The sequence below is a fragment of the Vicugna pacos genome, chromosome 8 (assembly GCF_048564905.1).
Source record: "Vicugna pacos chromosome 8, VicPac4, whole genome shotgun sequence".
Lineage (NCBI taxonomy): Eukaryota > Metazoa > Chordata > Mammalia > Artiodactyla > Camelidae > Vicugna > Vicugna pacos.
The window spans coordinates 77,864,777-77,884,098 of record NC_132994.1 but is presented as its reverse complement, the minus strand read 5'-3'; the positions used below and the strand labels follow the sequence as shown (position 1 = coordinate 77,884,098).

Here is a 19,322-nt window from a genome sequence, read left to right as displayed (position 1 = left end):
GTACGGCAGCTCAGATCCTGGCTCCACCTCGCAGACCCTCTCTGGGGAGCCCCCCCACCCCCCAAGGATGACGCCCCGGGGCCTGCCTGGCCGTGTCCCGAGGTCACCGGGACAGGTGTGAGGAGAGAGATACCACTGGGGTTGGCGCTTTCCCCGAGCACAGAACATTATCCAGAAGCATCTTAATCTTCCTTGTCCAGACAGCTCACTTCGCATCATCAATTTCCCTCCGTCTGGGGCCACATTCCTTCCGCGCGTCTTTACGCTTCCTTCATATTCTGACGTCAAATGCTTTCAACCGTCCGCAGGCGCCAAATGGAAAAGCCAGACTACCAGGTTTTAGGAACCTCCCAAACCACTTGGAACCATGGCTCTTTCCTTTCAGTCACTGGGGACCACTCTTCACACGTGGTCAGCAGCTACGCCCCCCAAATACTGAGCTGCTTCACGCTGGCTGCCTGGAACTGTAGGTGTCTGCGAGGCCTGACGCTTCCTCTGACTAACGCGAGATTATCCGCAAGGTGAACACAGGATAGGGGGCACATTACTTAATATCATGTAGATCCCGGCCCCCTGCACTTCGGTATTTTCTATTTTCTGGTTTAGGTCAGCAGAGTGCTTTAAGGACAGAGGACCTGGGACCTGGGGGAGGGGGAGGGAGTGGCAATTCCCCGGAGACACAAGGACCCACGAGCCCACCCCTGCTGTCCTGCAGGAACCAGACTCAAGCAGCACCCTCCAGTAAGCGGGGGACGCTTCGCCCTAGACGGCTCCTCAGGGTGACAGGTGATCTCCAGCAGTTACCAAGGTCATGGACCCTCTTGCTTCCCCACCACCCCCCCGGCCCTCTTCCCGGGGTACTTCTTGCTTCCAGCCCCTCACCGGGTCACGCAGCCCACAGGCTGAGTGGACATGACTGCCTGCGGACACCTGAGCTCAGCCCAGCCCCAAGCTCTCACCGCCCTTCATCCGAGCCTTCTCCTCCCACATCCTCTGAGTCCCCCGTCCCCCCTCCTCCCTAACCTTTCCAGGGTCGTTGGAGTCCGTTATCAGAGTCCCCTCGGGAAACACCAGTGGGAGCCTCATGCACGTCCAGTGCTGTGACTGGACGGGGCTCTGAAACGGTGGGGGATGAGGACTGGGCCACGAGGGCCCTGCTGGGAGGGAGGACAGAGGCCACTGCCCGAGCAGAGAGACGGGGGAGCCCTGAAAACAGCACACCAAGGCCACCTGGGAGGCACCTGGGCAGAGGAGGCCACGCCTCACAGGAAGGGGCCATTCAGTCTGCAGACACCAGCATGTTCACGACTCATCACAAAAGCCCAGCTTCCCCGGGGAAGACCTGTCGGAAGTCAGCACAAACCTCATTACACTTCTTGGCCAGACCCCTCCGCTACCCAGGAAGCAGGCTACACTGGGGGGCTCTGGGGACCCGAGTCACTCAGGCAACAAAGACGTGCCCACAGGTTTTGGGGGAGATCAGAGGACTCGCGGGTGGGGGAAGGGCACAGCTCAGGCCTCTGTGCTGACGGGGCAAGAACTACCAGGGAGGTGCCTGTGCGTGAAGCTGTGCCAAGGGGAAGAGAGAGCAGTGGGTGGCAGCCGGGGGGACCCCGATGCTGAGGAACCGAGTATCACCTCGATGCCCCGCACATCCTGGACCTAGAACACCACGGCTTCGAGCAGCAGCACCTGACACCTGTAACGGCTCAGCAGTGGCGACGCCTGCCTCGCTTCTCCCTGGCCCCCGCTGAGCTACCAGCCTGAACACTGAGAACTGTAGTCTCCGTGGAGAGAGAAATCCTACAGCTTTAATGACGCAAGGCTCCACCACATCCAAAGTGCTGCTGCAGCGAAGATTTTAGCTCACGTCCCAAATGCTTCCTGCTGCCCTGGAGCTCAGCGGCAGGGTCTCACTGAATCCTAAAGGAAGGCAGTAGACACTCAACACAGCAGCCAAATGAAGAGCCACAGTATTGAACCTTAACTGCCCCAAAAGGGAGACGCCCAAAAGCATCCTGCATAGTGCGTTTTCATGTGTTCTCTGCAAAGTGCCCAAGATCTCAAAAGTGGTTCCCCAGAAATTCACAGCGCGCCCAGTACCGCGGGGGGAAGAGGTTCAGTTCTGCTCATCTTGTGAGCCAAACCCCTCATAAGAAGGCCCGGCGCCTCGGAGACACGTCGCCCTCCTCACGCTCACAGTGCACAGACCGCTGCCTCACCATGAACTCACATGGAAGCCAAAGAGACACCACGGTGGCACTGACGTTACTGTCGCTCGTTAATTTTAAGGAGTCGTGCCATTCATTGTCTGTGTAACGTGTTTCCACCGAAATCAGTTTTATATAATAATGAAGATACCAGGACGATTTGGATGCTGAATTCATATTTGGTTTTGGTTAAAACCTGGCACTAAATTTCACTTTCAACCTCCAGCCAGCAAAGCAGGAAGGCGGAGGGTTGGTGACGCTGAGTGCCAACACCTGGCTGCGCACCTGGCTGCCCCTGGCTCCCGGGGCTCCGCTTTCTCCTTACAAAATGAAGGGACTGAACTGACCCCTAAAAGCTCCTCTACCTCCCTGGCCCCCTAAGGATAGCCCATCATTTCTTCCAGACAGCCGCTTGGAGGCTGGCGTTTGAGGTTAATTTCACTTAAGGAGTCCTGGGTTGCTAACTGCGTGGGTCTCAAGTACTTTTTTTTATGTATACTTCCTTTATTTAACTGAAGTACAGCCCACTTGCAATGTTGTGCCCTCGCTGGCAGACAGCATGGTGTCCCAGCCATACACGCACATACCTGTGTTCCTCCTTATACTCTCTTTCATTACAGGTTACTCCTCACCACGAGATAGTGCCGTGCTCCCCTGCGCTCCGCAGCAGGGCCTTGCTGTTTACTTTGTGCACAGCAGTTAGCATCTGCAAACCCCAGACTCCCGTTTCCCTCCACCCCCCCCCCCCGTTTAATCACCGTGTGACTGTAGCCTGTACGTCTGAGGCGGATGGGGTGCACCTGGGAAAATCTTCCACGGCGTCAGTCAATCAAAGTCAATTTTATCTTATTTACAATTAATTAAAAGTTATCTTCAAAGGGTCTAGAAAGAGTTCAAAATCTCAGGGAGAGAATCACGGCTCAACCAAGATAATAAAAGCCAAACACCTGCTGTCGAAAGAGGCGTGTGAGTCAGAGAGGAGGGAAGGAAAGCTGGGGACGAACACCCAGTGACACCCCCCCGACTCAGGGTTCCCACGGGGACAACCCCTGGGCTCTCCCTGAGCTGCAAAGACCCCCCAGCCCAGGGCCCAGGCCCCGCGGTGCCCAGATCGCCTCTCACCAGCCCCCATCCCCCACCAGGTCGGCCTACACATGCCTAATTCCAGGAACGCATCTTCTAAGTACCCGCGGGAGGACCTCGCCCCGCAGGTGCCGCAGGAGGCTCCCGGCCAGGCTGTCCCGGCCTATGCTTCCTGCCTCTGACCCAGATTCCACGTTCCAGGCCCCGGCGGACTCTGCAGCCTCTCCTGGAGTGAGGTCAGCCAGGCTCACGCCCTTGGCCTGAATGTCTCACTCACAAAACCCGAGCTGACGGCATCGTCCCGTCCCGTCCCATCCCTCACGTCAGGAGCCCACCCGCCAGGCAGCCAGTGGAGTGACCCTGGGCACTTCATCAAATAGGCCCCGATGTCCTCCTCTGCAACATGGGGGTGACTTGCCCACCCACTGCACCGGGTGGGGAACAGAGGGTCAGTGCGGGTGAGTCACTGTGAACAGGGCCCTGAACCCGCCAGCCCTACATCCCCCTGACCCTGACCAACAGTCATCTCTGAGGCCCGGGGATGGGACCGCAGCCAGCCGGCCTCCAGCACGGGACCCCCGACGGCCTGGCCACGCCTGCAGAGTTCGTCATCACGAGGTCCCTCGAGTCTTTTTGGAAAAGATCTTGAGTTGTCCCAAATTCCACATCAGAGCGTCTCCACAGGACCTCCAGCGTCCAGCCAGGGAGAGAGGGCAGACAAGACGCAGCCAGAATCAGAGGAGCAGCAGGAGGGCCTCTCCTAGACCACGGGGAGAGGAGAGACGGGACAAAGCCCCCGGACAGCCAGGCCCTTCCCTCTGCAGGGCCAGACAGAGTCCCAGCAGGACCTCCGAGGGGATCCAGGCTCGGAAGGGAGGCCAGAGCCCGTGGAGGGGGAGCCGGAGGCCGCCATCCGACCCCCACCCCACAGGGACCCCGATGGGCCAGGAGACGTGTCCGTGTCCTCAGACCCCACAAGGTCATACAAGGGTTATTTCAACCAGCATCCTGCTTCTCTACAAACGACGCCCCCAGGTCACTTTGCAGCTGGGAGGCAGACACAGGGAGGGAGTCACTGCAGCTTCAGGAGTCCTGCAGGAGCACGGCTGTCACTGCCTGTCACAGTCACCAGCCCCTCCAGGCTCACCCAGGACACGCCGGCTGGGGAGGTGGCAGCCACGCTGCACCTGGGGTCGCTTCAAGGTTTTGTTTTGACCCACATTTTGTGGGGTCCAGTTAACCTGAAGTCACAAGTGTTCAGACGTTTGCCTCACCTGACGCCCCCACTGAGGAGCCCCGGGCACAGGTGTACCTCCAGGTTGGGACAGCTCTCCAGGGGGCGAAGTGGCCACTGAAAAGTCTCCAGGACTGGGTCACCCAGGCTGGGCACCGCACTTCCGAGTTCGGCACTGTCTGCCCAGACGACAACCTGTGCGCTTGACAGAGAGGAATGACCCCCCACGCAGTGAGTCCGCTGTGCCTGCTCAGGGCCTCTCAGAACTCCCAGGTGCCTTAGTTTTGCTTTTATTTCCCTGAGCCCACCTCTCACAGGCAGAAATAGGAGCCCATGCTCGTTGCCTTGATGTCTTGATAACCCCCTGCCGTCCTCACCGAGTGGGCGTGAGCTCCCCCCACCCCCGCGGGGCCCAGCACTGCCACCCCCGCCAAAAACGCATGAAGGCTCTTCCCTCAGGAGGGCTCCCCCACTTCCTAGTAGCGGTACCCATTGCCCCCAGATCCAGAAGCACCCTCCTAACAGTGTGAGGAGCCCTCTCTGCCCCAGCACCCTAACCAGCCACCACGCTGCCCGGCCTGGCTGCAGATTCACATGAAGCCCGCCCGATGGCGGTCAGCTCTGGGAAGGACAGCGCCTGGGAGTGACCACAGCCACCGCCCCACCCCCGTCGACCTGCTCAGTGGGACGTGACTAGACCTCCCGGGGCTGATGGCCCCTGACCCGGCCTCCCCACCCCAGGAGGACCCACCCTCTGATGCGAAGGTGACCAGTTACTGCTTTCACATTTTAAAGAAAACCTGTATGCTAGCCCCAGGTCAGCTACCCCTTCCCTACCTGCGGTGGGTGGAGCAGAGCACGGCCCTGCCATGACGAGGAGGTGGCTGAACAGCTGAGGGGTCCCGCCAGCATCACAGCTGTACCACCAGCCCCTCCCCCTCAACATCATGGCTGTAACACCAGCCACTCCCCCAGCTCAGGATCACAGACGCACCACTGGCCTGCCTTCCTCCTCAGCATCAGGACCGCCTCAGGAGTCTGCCTGCACCTCTGCTCTGACCCCCTGGGAGGCTCCCCCGGCTGCCCAGCCCACCTCCTCGGGGCCCTTCCTGCTCCCCTGACTCCCTGCATCCTTCCAGAGCCCCTAATGAGGCCCCCACTATCTGGTGAGTGGCTTTCTGCCCAGGATGCTCCCAGCCCCTCCCACCCAGCTGCCTCCCAGCCCCTCAGGGCTCAGCTGACAGCCACCTTCTGGGCTGCATTTCCAACAGCAACATCTGGAGACCCCTCCCCAGCCCCCTGTCCACTGCTGTGTCTGCAGGATAACAGGACACGTGATGGCTGGACAGCGACCAGCCATCATGGCCGTAAGCCAGCGACGGGCACCCAGCTGAGATGCCAGGTCCCTCAAGGAAGCCCTGCCACTGCCCGGAGCAGTCCAGGCAAGCGGTGAGGCCCTGCCGTGATTTTATTTGCACATTTCACCGCACCCTTGTTTACCACTCCTCCATCAAAGCCCCTCTGCCACCCAAGATGTGTTTTAAGGGGACCCCCGAAGCACACTGCAGAGCGCTGGGCTGCAGGGTGGACCGGGTGCCTGCCCCCCCCCCGCACAGCTGGGTGCCCCGCCCCTGCAGGGCTCAGCCGGAATCCTGCTCCTCCCGCTCCTCCGGCGCCGCTACTCTTGGGGTCCCAGGACAACAAGGGACGCCACGTCCTCAGAGCCTGGATCTCCCTGCTTACCTACCTACAGAGGGCTGTTCTGAGTCTCAATAGAACTGGGAAACCCAGAAAGTACTAAAGAAGACAAAGTGAAAAAACAAATTGTGATTAAAAAAAAAGTCTGGTTAGGATTTGGCTTTGAGTCAAGTTCGAGGCTAGTTCATGTACTTTCTCAGATGTTTCGGTTCACTGAGCCCCCGTCCTGGGGCCACCCCAGCCTCCCTGCACTGAGCTGGAGACCTGCGCTCCCTGGTGTGGGGAGGGGCAGCCTGGCTGGGGGCCTGTGGCCAGGCAGGGGCACAGCCGGGAGGGTGGCTGCAGTGACCACGTGCACACTGGGCGAGACTGCAGGAAGCCTAAGGGCCAGAGGAAGACAGAGACAGAGACAGAGAAGAGACAGAGAGACACACAGAGAAAGGGACAGGCAGGCAGATTAACCTCTACTATTCCTGCCCCTGGGAAATTCTTTTCTCCTTCTGTGTTGAATTTAGGGGGTGGGATAAGAAAGGAAGCAAGAGATCCGGAGCCCCAGGGCCACGTGCCAGCCCCCCAAGAAGACAGGCCTGCAAGCCGCCCCGCCCCAGGCATAAGGCCACAGCTCTCTGGGCGCCCCCCAGGAGCCCTGCTGGACCTCAGCACACACGGGGACACTGCCCATGCACCCACTACTAAGGATGCAGACCTGAGCCACCACGACCTCAGAGTACCAGGGTTCAGGGTGTGTTGACAACACACTGACCTCTGGGGGCAGAGGGGCGATGCCACCACCCCGAGGTCACTAGGCGGCCCCTCGGACCAAGTGTCACCTGCTGGCTATTCAAGTCTCCCTCTTCAACGCAGGACACCAGCACCAGGCTCTGAAGGGGCCATGTTGGCTAACTGGACCTCAGATCGCAGGCGTGGCCCCCCTGCCCCATCTTTAGAAATCAGTCTGCGCGGTGACGGGCCTGCAGCCATGGCAACAGCTTTTTCCTTTGCCAGGTGAGAAAGAACAGGGGCAGAAAGCAGCGGGGCGGGGGGAGGGAAAGGCAGTGTGGGTTTGAATGGGGCCAGTCAGGACTTTCCAGAGCCTCCTTCAGATCTCTGGATGCAAAGAAATGTAAATGATTTCTGGCCAGAGGTGAGGGAGAGCCTCCTAAGGGGGCTGGTGGCTCCCTTCCCCCGCCCCAGTCCTCCTCCCACAAAGCTTGTTTGCAGACTTTCCGGGAGGAAATGCTCGTTTGGAAGAGGCTTGGAGAGCCTGAGCACCCGGTTTTACTTCCCGCAGTTACAGTCCTTTCAGGTTAAAGCCATCCTCATCGTGAAGTCGACATGTCTCAGGACAATGCTGGAATATAACGCCGATTTAGCCGACAGACAAGCGAGGCCACTGCTTTACATGCAATCCACTCACTCAGGGACCAGACCTCGCGGCAGAAAGGAATGAACGCAGGCGGCAGACAGCCCACTGGGCAGCCCTCCTGACCTGGGTCATGAAACCAGAATCCTGCTCCAGGAACACAGCTCTGTTGTCCGTATGCGAGTGATGGCACTGAGCTTAACCTGCTCATCCCAGACTCCAAACAAAGTTGCTAGAAAGTCACAGAAACACGTCCCTGGGTGTTCACTCCCTCCCGTAGTGTCCCTGCATCCTGAGTCAAACCCTTAAGCCTGGAGAGTTGAGTGGGCGCCCGAACTCGTGCTAAGCAGGCCCCGTGGGGTCTTGGAGTGGCCCAGTGGCAGGAGCTTTGCGTTGGGACCCCCGCCCCGGACCCCCGCCCCCGCCCCGCCGAGCCGGGCTGCTCTCGGGCCCCCCCGCGTGGTCGATGCGGGAACCGTCGCACCGACGCTTCCCCGCAGGGTGGGCGCTGCCGCTGCCAGCGCGCACCTGTGTTCCGAGCCGGGTGAAAAACGCGGGACGGACGCCAGGCGTGCAGAGAAGGGGTTGGTGGCTCCACCCGGATTATATCTCCGAGGGAAAGGAAGGATCTATCTTTGGCAGCTGCCTCCAAGAGATAAATCTTTTAAGAATGAAGAACTGATTAGCGCGAGCACATTATCTGTGGATCCGGAGAAGCCAGGGCTTAGACATGTAGGTTCAGGCCAGGGCTGTTACTCACTTTCCTTACCCCGAGGTGTTGACAAAAGTCTAAAATACATACACCCACGAAATGAGCACAGCTGCTGGCAGGGCTGCTCCCAGTGCAGAAGGCTGGCACTCCCTACTTTCAGAGAGGAAGGGGCAGGGTGAGGAGAGTTTGCTGGGTGCGCAGACGTCGCAACCCCAGTGCCGACGTGCTCACACCGCTACCTAGGTGCTCACCTAGGTAGCGGTGTGAGCACGTCCCTGTATCCAGAGACGGCAGCTCGCACAGGGCGCTGAACCGGGTGCCAAACAGACTGTCGTGAGCACTCACACAGCGACAGTGACTGGCTTAGAGTCACAGTGGGCTGTACCTGGGAGTCCAGGTTAGTGTCTGATGGTTTTTAAGTCATTGATTCATGCAGGGCGGGGGCGCATATCTCCTGGGGCTTTTTCCTGGGGCAATGAATCCACGCAGCAGATGGAAATGGCCCTGGGTCTCACCTCCTGGGAGTGAGTCCCAGCCCAGCCCTCAGGTGACCTGAGGCCAAGCCATTTACAAGAAGAAGGAGGAATGCTTGGAGACTGACATAAGCCAGAGGGGACAGTCCCAATCTGGGTAACAGGGTCAGGATGCAAATCTGGTTTTAACAGGACGATCATATAAAACTCCACTTATGGGCTCAAAAATTCCAAGAACCAATGATGGGGAAACAGGCTTAACAGAATCTCTGATTCAGAAAGTGACTTGGGAAAGTGGGACCACCACACACCAGTGCCATCGGGCAAGGTTGCACCCTGCTGTTCAGTGACCGGCTGCTTCTGAGATCCTGCGTCTGGTCCCTGGCCAGGCTCGTGGAAGAGTGAGGACCACCCAGAGCTCAAGGTGGAGCCTGGGGCAGAAAGGGAAGGGGAGGCGTGGGCTGCGGTGGCTCCTCAGACTGGGGCGGGGGGGGGGGCAGGCACAGGTGGGTGCGCGGCGCGCTGACGTCCACACCTCGTCTCGTCTTCTGAGTCCTCTGGACCCTGGGAGACAGAACCTGAGCCTGGGAGCAAAGGGTCTGGACAGGAAGAGTCAGGAAGGGGGTCTGACCTTCCACGACCTAGTGATCATCTTGAAAAACCTAAATAAATGGCCCATGGAAAACAGATGATGTAAATTCTGTGGACTCATCAGTGGATGGAATTGTTAAAGTTCGCACGCGTCTCAGCCGGCATGAGCCCTGACGTCGTCCCAGGGCTCCGGCCGACAGCGTCCCTCCCAGGAAGAGCCCTCCTGATGGCAGGTCTTGTCCCGCAGTCGAGAGCGTTAGTGCCGGGCCCCAAAAGGCTCGCTTTCTCTCTCTTTTTATTGGTTAAAACTGCACGTGTATCTGTTTTCCAAAGACCAAGGACCCCCCGGCCTAGACTCTGTGTGGCGAGGGCCCTGGTGTGATGATCAGTTTGGTCCCAGGGGAGAAGGGGACCCTCCTCCCCCGTCTCTGACACCAGCACGTCCAGTGAAGGAGCGAGGTGGCCTGGACGGCAGCTCCCGCGTGTCTGGTGTGACTGGTGGGAAGTGGGGAGCCGCCTGGAGAGGGGGTCCTGACCAGTGGTGGAGACAATGGGGACTTGGCAGGGCACTGTCGGTCCGTCTGTCTGTCCTGACTCAGCTGCTTCGCTGTGAAGGCTGAGACAGTCCCTCAGAACAGGCGTGGTGACGTGTCAGTGGCTGATCCCTGAGGAGGTGGGAGGGAAGGCTGGCCGTCCGCCACAGGCCGTGTGAGGCTGACGGCGCTTCACAGAGAGGATGCCGCGGTGGCGCTTTCCCCAGCGCACCGCCTGGACCCCAGCCCCAAACCTGGCCCTGAGATTCCAAAGCACCAGTCGCCAGCCCTACGGCATCTTACCCCTGCAGCCCCACCCACGGCAGGACGGTAACTTCTGTTTGTCAAAGGTCAGTTTTTTAATTAATTTTAAATGTACTGTTTTGTTTTGCTTTTTTTTAAATTCTTGATTACACAGACCCAAGTCCTCCATGGAATGAATCAGCAGAAGACTGAAGACAAACGCGGCACTCAGTTCGCTGTTACCTTCATTCAGATCTTTGGAATTGCTTTTAGGATTATAAGCATAAGTGGAATTTATTTTTTATCATTTCTTTTCCATATTTGAAAGTGGTTCTTCTCATCAGTGGGGTGACTGCGTGTGATGATGTCTCTCTGTCTGAATTTGATGTCTAATCAGGGAGGGCACCAGTGAGGAAGTGAGGCAGCACCAGGAGGGTCTCTGGATTTGCAGATTTTCTCAACGTCATCAGAAGAGCTAGGAAAGAGGGGTAAAGTGAGGCCGCGGGGCTGCAGGTCGTGTGCAGAGAGATTAGCCCGCCCTGAGCTAGTCACGTCAGGCGCAAGAAACGGGTGACCAGATGCAAGTCCAGGCTCAGGTCTTCGGAAGGCGCGCACAAAAGTGGTCCCCGTGCGCACAGAGGGACAAGGGTCATCCCGTGTAGAGCCCTGAACACGGGGGTTCAGAGTCGGAGTCACCACACCCACCTGCTCAGAGCTGGAAAGAGAGAGAGAGGTGGCCAAGGTCGTCCCAAATATCACCATCCTCGAGCTGAGAAATGAAAATCACCCGTCTACCCACGCGGCGAGGTGCTGTTCCGTCCTTCCTCAGGGTGCTGGGGACACATTTCTGATGCACTTTTCCTAGAAGCACAGAAAGGGAGCTCCCGGCAGGAGCAGGGTCACACAAGAGCCAGGACAGGTCTTCCCTGAGGCCCCCGAGGCCCCAGGAGGCAGTGCCTCCTCTGTGGCTTTCCCGCAGAGGGAGGAGGGGGAAGGGCCCTGGGGGGTCCTCCTCGTCCAGCCCAGTGTCTGTCTCTCAGATGCGTTCACCTTGGCAGCTGCAGCCCCGCCGGCACAGCAGGACGCCTCGGGCCCGCGAGGGAAATGCCTGGCTTTTCCATCCACCGGGGCTGGCATGGGACAGACCAGGGCAGCTAAGGCCGGGGCAGGTGCACAGAGCTCCTGAAGCCCAAGACGGAGACCCGCAGCGACTCACGCGCCTCGTGCCTGGACTGCTCGCTTCCGGGGCCTTGATTGTCCCGAACGGAGTAAAAGAAAACAAAACAACCTGCCTCGAGCAAGGTCAACCCCGAGACGAGAGCGGTTTTTTGGCCTTTTTGGGGGGCCAAACAACTGACGAACTTGATCTTTAAGGAGAGACTACAATCCAACCAATTTGAGACCATCCAAAACGAGGTGGGCCTAACAGCCACACTGTCTACCCCAGGGCGCTCGGACCAGGGATCCAACGCAGCGCAGACCGCGGCGTCAGCCAAGCCCCGCGCGCTTTCTGGAACTTCGTTACCATTGGAAGGCCCTGCCAGTGACCTCAAATGTTAGGAGCTGGCTTACCACCCCCCCAAAAAAGAAAAAGAAAACCTGTCACCACGTGGGCTTGCTGACGGGCGGTGTCAGCGGCACGGTGCTGGGGGCGGGGGCGCTGCAGGGGCCTGGCCACCAGCGCACCGGCCACCAGGACAGAGTGCAGCCGACGGGCCTGCAGGTGCTCTCAGGGGGAAGAGCTTGGGGTAGAGACCAGGAGACCTCTTACGGAATTCCAGCTAAAAAGGAAGTAGTGACATTAGGGGCAGCAGCTGGGGCACAGGAGAAGCAGAGGCGAGTAGCTGTGACTTGAGCAGAAGCGCTAAAGAAGGACAAAAGCCGACCGGGGCAAAGAAGGAGGTAAAAGGAGGGACGGTTGTACTGGAGGAAGAAGAAGTTCACTTCCCAGTGGGACATTTCACTTCCCCTTAAATGCCAGCTTCCCGGTTAAGGTCCCACACTAGGCCGGGCACGACGGATCTGACTGCAGCCGCAGTGCGGCTCGTCCGCCGGGGAGGGTCCCCACGATGGAAAGTCTAAGTGCGTCTGCCAGCGAGTGCCCGTTTGCCTTTATGGCTTCTTGTCTTTCAGGCCTGACAGTGGACGTGATGTAAGCTGCCGTTTCACTCGGCTCTATTTATTTGTGTTTTATTACAAAACGCTGCTCTTTGATTTTCAGCCTGGGCTGCAAAACCACACAAAAATGCCTGTGGTTATCACTTTTAGGGTAATTTCTCCTCGGCCCACATGAAACGAGGATTTCGTTCTCTGAGACCTTTCCTCTCTTGGGCTTCAGTTAAATACTCAGTGTGTTGAGTGTTATCCAAGCTCTGGAGATGTGCAAATATTAATCACGAACTCTCGTCCCATTACCGGTCCCACCAAATGGGGAAACAGGAGGGTGACAGTTCTAGTTTCCTCTGTAAATGAACTCAGAGAATTATTTCTTAATTTTCCTGCTCTAATTCCCAAATCCTCATGGAAGTGCACTCATTCAAAGTCTGTGACTCACGAGAGTGGAACAGTGTATCTTTTAATTCAAAAATGTAAGATGTTGCCCTTGCCCCGCCTCCCAGTGTCCCAGTCTCAGTGCCAGCCCCACCGGAGAGTCCCAGCCGTCACGCAGGCTCATTTTGACGTAGAATCACTGGGAAATCTGTGCGGCTCTGAACCAGGTCAGCTTACGTTATTCCCATCAACACCCACATGTGGCACAGTCTCAGCGAAGCTGAAGCTGCTTGCACTTTTACTTGTGGCCTTGATTTCAAATCACAATTGAAGCGCCTCGCCCAGAAGTCTGGGTTTTGGTCGCCATGTAAACGGGCTGCCTGGATGGAAACCTCTGACGGTATTTAGTTTCCCTTTCCTTAACCATCTCTGTGGCCCGTCTTCTGCTGGTGAGGGGAGTGCAGCCTTCCCAGAGCACCGGCTGTGCTCAGAGTGTCTGCAGCGGGGGGAGGCAGGCACCTCATCACTCCCCCGAGACGCCGGTGATGAGCGCGGCGGCACGCCGGGGGCCGACGTCTGCTCCCCCAACTGCCCCGCAGCTGGGGCGCTGCTCACACGGACGTTTCCTGGCAGCGGCTGCGTTAGAGCCGCTCGTGTCCGTAAGGCTCACGTTGAACGTGCATGTGAGCAAATACTGTTTCCCCATCTCCTTCCTTCTCTTTCAGAGCAAATAAACACACACAGGGGTGGGAAACTAGTCCTAGCCCTGGCCTCGTGCTGAAGGCCAGGCAGTCTGGGAGGAGATGGTCTCAAGCGGCACATCCTTAAAGGTGGCCCCAAAACGGTGCAGGGACCCCCTCCCCGAGCCAGGGAAGAAAACCTCGCGTTGACTGTGGGAGCACCTACAGCAGTGTAGTGTCCGGGGCTCCGACAGGGCCTCTGGGATGTGGACACAGCAGAGCCTTCCTGGTTAAGCTGCTCTGAGGGTTCAGGGAGAAAACACACCCGGAGCGCCCCAGATGTGCAGAGCACGGAAACCTGGGAGGCGCTCGAGCAGGCGGCAGACCCGAGCCCCAGGGGCACCCTCCCAGGGCCACGAGAAGCCCTGGGAGGAGGCCGTTCCCCGCTGCCCTCTGAGCGTGGGCAGAATTCCACTTAGTCGGCTCTAACCTGAACCCACTGTCTCTTCCCAGGTGCTCTGCGGAAGGGGTCCCAGGTCATACTGTGCCTCGTGCTCCTGCGAAAACCAGGTCCGGGCTGACTGGTGTCTGTCAAAATCCATAGAACTGCGCCGAGGACACAGCAGACGGTGATTGTCCTCGAGGAACAGAACTATGTAACCAACGACCTCCCCTGGCAGTTATTCCCTAGTCTCCACCATGAGCACAAATATGAGGAAAAAAATGTCAACCACTGCCATGAAAGATGGATATGGCCTGGCCTTCAAAGAAGGAAGAAATGGATGTGGCTCCAAACTGGGGTAGATTAGATACACTTCGCAGCACCACCTGTTGACTGGAAATAACACGGCGCTCAAGGAGGAGCAGACGGTTATGCAAAACGCCAGAAAGTCAAAGGAAAAACACACAGGTGTCATTTCTAAAGAATAACTTCGGTGGGATAGAAAAAAAAGATAATTATGGTGCAAAGCAGATTCTCTTAGTCTTGGACACAAAGTAGCAGGGGGGATCAAATCCAGCGACACAGTCTGGCGTCACTGTCCCCCAAACAAAGGCCATTCAGTGCAGGGAGAGAGGAGGACAGATGTGTCACTCGAGAAGCCACGCTTCTAACCCCTAAGAGGCAGGTGCGTCTTCTTGTTTCTACATGAGAAGAAACAGTGAACAGAAGGAGGCAGAGTCGAGTTTTCTCACTTGTCTGCCCAGGGCTACCCGCCCCCACATGCTTGGACACAGCTCAGACACACCTAGGGCCAAGCACAGCTCTACACGTCTGTGAGCAGCAAAACCGCTGTGAGGCCAGCGACCCCACACCGGGATGACACAGCCATCAAGACCCACGACATGGCCACCATCAGAAACGGTGTTAATGAGAGAACTGATGTGTTCCAGGTGTACTAAGAGCCTTCTCTTTAACCCTCACAGCCAGCTAAATGGAGGGTATCACTTTAACCCGACTTTACAGAGAAGCACACTGGAGATTCAGAAGTTAAGTCACTTGCCAGGGCCACACATCCAGGCGACACCTCGTGATCACGCCCAGCCTCCCAGGGACGGCACTGTCTCTCTGATTTATTAAAGATCAGAAGCACATCTTGCAGAGACAAAGCCATTCCACTGGAAACAAGAGGACCCCCACCCCAATACTAGAAAGTGATCTGAAAAGACAGCAGGGCCACAGAAAAATATCCAGCACAGCCAACATTTCCTCGTGACCCTTCAACCGACTTCTTAGGGTCCTAGACTGGAGAGTCGGGTGGGGAGGAGTCTGTCAAAATGGGCTGCAGCTTTCAGTTTTTCTCCAAGATGCAAAAGCCGCACGGCATTTGATTCACGGGTATACTTTTAAGGCATAAAGTTCCCTGGGGAAGTGCAGTCAAGGTGGGGCCGGACTTGCAACACATGTGCAATCAGCTCCGGCCCCTGAATCCCACCTGTGACTGGCATCACTGCCACCCAGGAGATCCTCAAAGCAGCCTGAGGAAGGCGGAGGAGGAAGGGTTCACAGGAAACGCTTCAATAGGAAGAGTGGAGGGGAGAAAAGAGAAGACACACACAGAGATTTCCGCTGCCCCAGCGACTACCGCCATATGCTGCTCTCCCTGGGGACCAGCAAGCCTAGAGGCTCCCTGAGGAGGGCGGCCAGGTGACAGCCAACTTCTGGCAATTTCAGAAAGTCTGTGGCCACCGTGGGCAACCTGCTGCTTCAGCTCGGTCATTGCGGGAATGGGTCTCAGTTTCTTTGCTGGGGCGGGGGCAGGTCTGAATGTATCTATGTGTCCATGCGTCTCTGTCTGGATTTACGTAAAATACCCTTGGATACAAACAGCGAGTATTGTTCCGTGGCCCCTCTGCTGAGATGGGCGCTCCACAGGGAAAGCCCGGCGTGTGAAAAGCCCCTTGGAGCTCCGAGTTAGCAGTTTCTAATCTACAAGTCATTTGTGAGACACAAGGCAGGGATAGGGCTGCCCCAGAAGAATTTTAGGCATGAACAATGAACTCTCCAACTCCTTCCCCTCATCCTGCTCAGAAAGAAAAAGGAGAAGGAAAAAAAAGGGCTCCGGGGACTGCTTCAGATTTGCTGAAAAGCAGAACCCGGCCTCAGCCCTGCTCCCGGGTCGGGTCGGTATTTTCGATACAATAAACGCCTTTAGGACAGGTCCCCCGCCACTTAAAAGCATCTCCCCACCAGAGGTGTTCTCGCTCCCTTCGTGTTTTCTCAAGCACTTGTTCAAAAACACATTTAAGTGGAATGTTTTCGTTTCTGCAGATTGCATTAATTACGGGTTTGCGCACACCGCGAGCCCACGAGGTCTGCCCGAGCCGGGGCTGAGACACCCGGCCCCGGGCCGGCGGCCGGCGGCTTGGCTCGGCCCCTGCGCGGAGCTCCGCGCTTGGCACGGCGCGCCTGGCGGCCGGGCCCCGCGGACAAGTCGCAGCTAAGAAAGAAAAACACGCCGCGGTCAGCGCGGCGACCCAGGCGCTCGGGCGCACCCGGCCCCGAGGCCCCGGGGGGCGGGGGAGCGCCGGACGCGGAGCCCGCCCGGTGCCTCCAATTTCTGCCTGCTCAGACCACGGAAAAACAGTCTTTATTTGTAATGTCATCTGCTTCTTCTAAGTTCCCTTAGGGAGGGTCTCTGGGAGGGCCAGGCGAAACCCACCCGTGAGCGTGGCCCCTCCACCCAGCCAGCGCCAGCGGGTCGGCGCACCCACGCGCCGAGAGCCGAGTCCGTGGTCACATCGGGACGAGTGGGACGGAGCGAGTGGGCGCCGCGTCCCCGCTGGGGCCGCCTCCGGACAGTCCGCGGGGCGGCGCCCTTGTCCCCAGACCTGGTTTCGGCGCACGGCCCTGCCCACCCGTGAGCGGGGCAGCGCGGGACCCGCGAGTTCATCCCCCTCCCGCCCACCCACGGCGGGGGGACCCCACAGCCCGCCGCAGCCGGTGGCCTCCAGTCCCGGGCGCGCGAGCCTCGGCCCCTCCCGGGGCCCACCTGCTCCGACCGCGCGGGCGAAAGGCGGCGCCACCTCCCCGAGGGTCACCTGCTCCCCGCGCCTGGGCGCTTTGGCTGGAGGGGACCGCGGGGACCGGGCCGGACCCGGGCAGGGGGCGGCGCAGCGCCACCGCCAGGTCCCCGTGGGCCGGGACTCACCGTGAGCGCCGAGAACTTCTGCGCGGGCGCCGGCGGGAGCAGCCCGGCCAGCAGCGGCAGCCAGCAGAGCTGGGGGAGCAGCATGGTGACGGGCGCGGGACGCCGGGGATCTCGGACCCCGCGGGCGCGGGTGGCACTCGGAGCAGCGGCCGCGCCCTGAGCGCTGGCGCGGCGGCGGGGGACCCGGCGGAGGGTCTGCTCGAGGTCCTCTCCTCCACCGCTGCAGGCGGCCCGGACTCCACCAGCTGCCCTCCCTACACCCAGCGGTCCTCCGCGTCCTTTGCGGCTTCCCTGGCTCCTGTCAAATAACTCCAGAACTTCCCGGATCCTCCTCCCGCCCGCCTGCCCGCCCTCCTCCCTCCTTCCCTCCCTCCCTCCCCCAGCCCCACCTCCCGCGCCCGCCGTCGCTGCGCCCCGCTGGCTCGCTAGGCTCCTCTCGGATGCCCGCTCTGCGGAGGGGCCGCCCCGGCGCAGGTCAGCGGGAGCGAGAGATGGAGAGGGGGCCACCAGGGCTGTGTTGTAGCCAGTTGGTGCCGTATGCGTGCCTCTTTCTCCACGCGTGCACACACAGGCACACAGATGCACGCACACCCAAACGCGGGCGCAGCCTGGGAGAGCTCCCGGCACAACCACAAGTTGCGCTGCGCCCTCCCCTCCTTCCATCCCAGGGCCTGACCCTCTCCGCACAACCAGCCCTGAGGCCTGGTTTATCCCGCAGAGTTAACTTGAAGCCTAGGTCAGTCCCTAGCAATCCTTGGTTCTCCTGGAACGCTGGGCTCTAGTGCTACCCAGTCCAGCCCAGATTGTCGCCTCTCAAATGTGCTGATTGATTAGCTGGCTCTCCAGTAAGGGCAGCTCTCAGCGCAACACCCAACACTGGCCAGAAGGTTGACCGGAGGGTGGTGCCTGTGGCATCTTTACGTAGGTGGGTCCACCAGGGGCTTTTTCTTGGACCTAGAGACCTGGGGTTTGACTTGCGCGCCCGGGGCAAGTGTGGCAGGAATGTGGCTGCATTTAGGCAACTCTGTCAAAGCCTTTCAGGTGTTTCTGAAGCGAGCCCAGGGGTTGTAGGCTCCCCCCTGGAGACTGGTGGGAAACCCAGAGAATTCTGCACGCCCAGACTCTGGATAGGATCCACTGCAGACAGCATTGCTGAAATAGTTTCTCCTTGGCTTACAGCTTTACAGGAAAAAGCCCTAATTCTAGCTCACAGAAAACCAAAGGAGTGAAGATTTTTGAAAACAATGCTTCAATTGACTTATCAGGGGCACCGAGCAAAAGAAGGAAACATAGAAAATCCAAATCTGATTTTTAATCCCATGTTTAATCCAAAGCTTTGGAGACGAGTTGGAGGGGTGGGCAAAGCTGTCCCAGCAAATCCTGGGACTGGTTGTTGAGACAAAGGCTCTCCTGTTGCAACCACTGGGTCCCACACGAGGAGAGAAGAGTGAGAGAAGTGACAGACGTAAGGCCGTGGGAAGACGGGGACGAAAGGTCTCTCTTGAGACAGGGCTGCTCTGTGAGTTCCCCTTCAAATTCCAGAGCCCTGAGAATCTATGAAGTACTTAAACACATTCCTCCTGGCTTGAGGGCTCAGGAGGAAATTATAATAAAACTGGGGGCTGCTCTTGGGTCTGAGAAACAGGTGAGCCGCACAGCTGCAGATGGTTAAGTAACTAAGGAACGCCATTAGGCAACGTTAATAAAAATGAAGGCTAACATGCAGAAGTAAACACTGCATACCGCTGATTATAGGACCATCCAGAGAGGAAAATTTACACTCAAAGCTGACACGAACCCTTTCAAAGCATTTGCTACCAAAATTTTCATCTTGACTTTTGACTTTCCGGAGAGGACAAACCGATAGCCAAGCTGTTTATTTGCTATTGGGCACTTTTCTAGAGAAGCCAAAAGCCTGAAACACGTTCATTCGTTCACCCTCACAACTTCAGGATGAGGAATTAAAACAAAGGGGTGCGAATGTCTCAGCCGGATCTCATGAGCCACGAAGTCAGGACCAGACCCCAGATGCCAGAATTTACAAACCCGGCTTTTCTGCGGCACCTCCTATGGGAGAGGGAGAAGTGGGGAGAGGCAGAAGCAGCCCCTTGGCTCTCAAGCCTTTTATGCAAGAATCTCCACACATCTCTCCCAACCAAGTCGCACATCTCACTCTGCTCAGCCACGGAACCCTCCGGGAGTCCCAGAAGACACGTGACGTGTGCTGTCCAAGACCTTGTGGGATGAGGCAGTGTTGGGTCCTTCGAAGACACTCTAACAGCAGGAGGACCTCACAGGGTCCTGGATGCCAAGTTCTAGTTTCTCAGAGATGCTAAGAGTAGAGTTGGGAGACAGACTCAGT

The 19,322-nt window shown here is 58.2% G+C and overlaps 1 protein-coding gene across 3 annotated transcripts in view; it reads right to left on the bottom strand.

The window, feature by feature from the left end:
* SMOC2 (SPARC related modular calcium binding 2) overlaps positions 1-17,291 on the bottom strand; it is a 139,374-nt gene extending 122,083 nt beyond the window's left edge. For all 3 annotated transcript variants that reach the window (XM_072966242.1, XM_072966243.1, XM_072966244.1), the window contains exon 1: positions 16,961-17,291. In XM_072966242.1, coding sequence (XP_072822343.1) covers positions 16,961-17,044 — 84 coding nt within the window. In that variant the 5' untranslated portion in view covers positions 17,045-17,291. The remainder of the gene's footprint in view (positions 1-16,960) is intronic.
* Between the last annotated feature and the right edge of the window lie 2,031 nt (positions 17,292-19,322).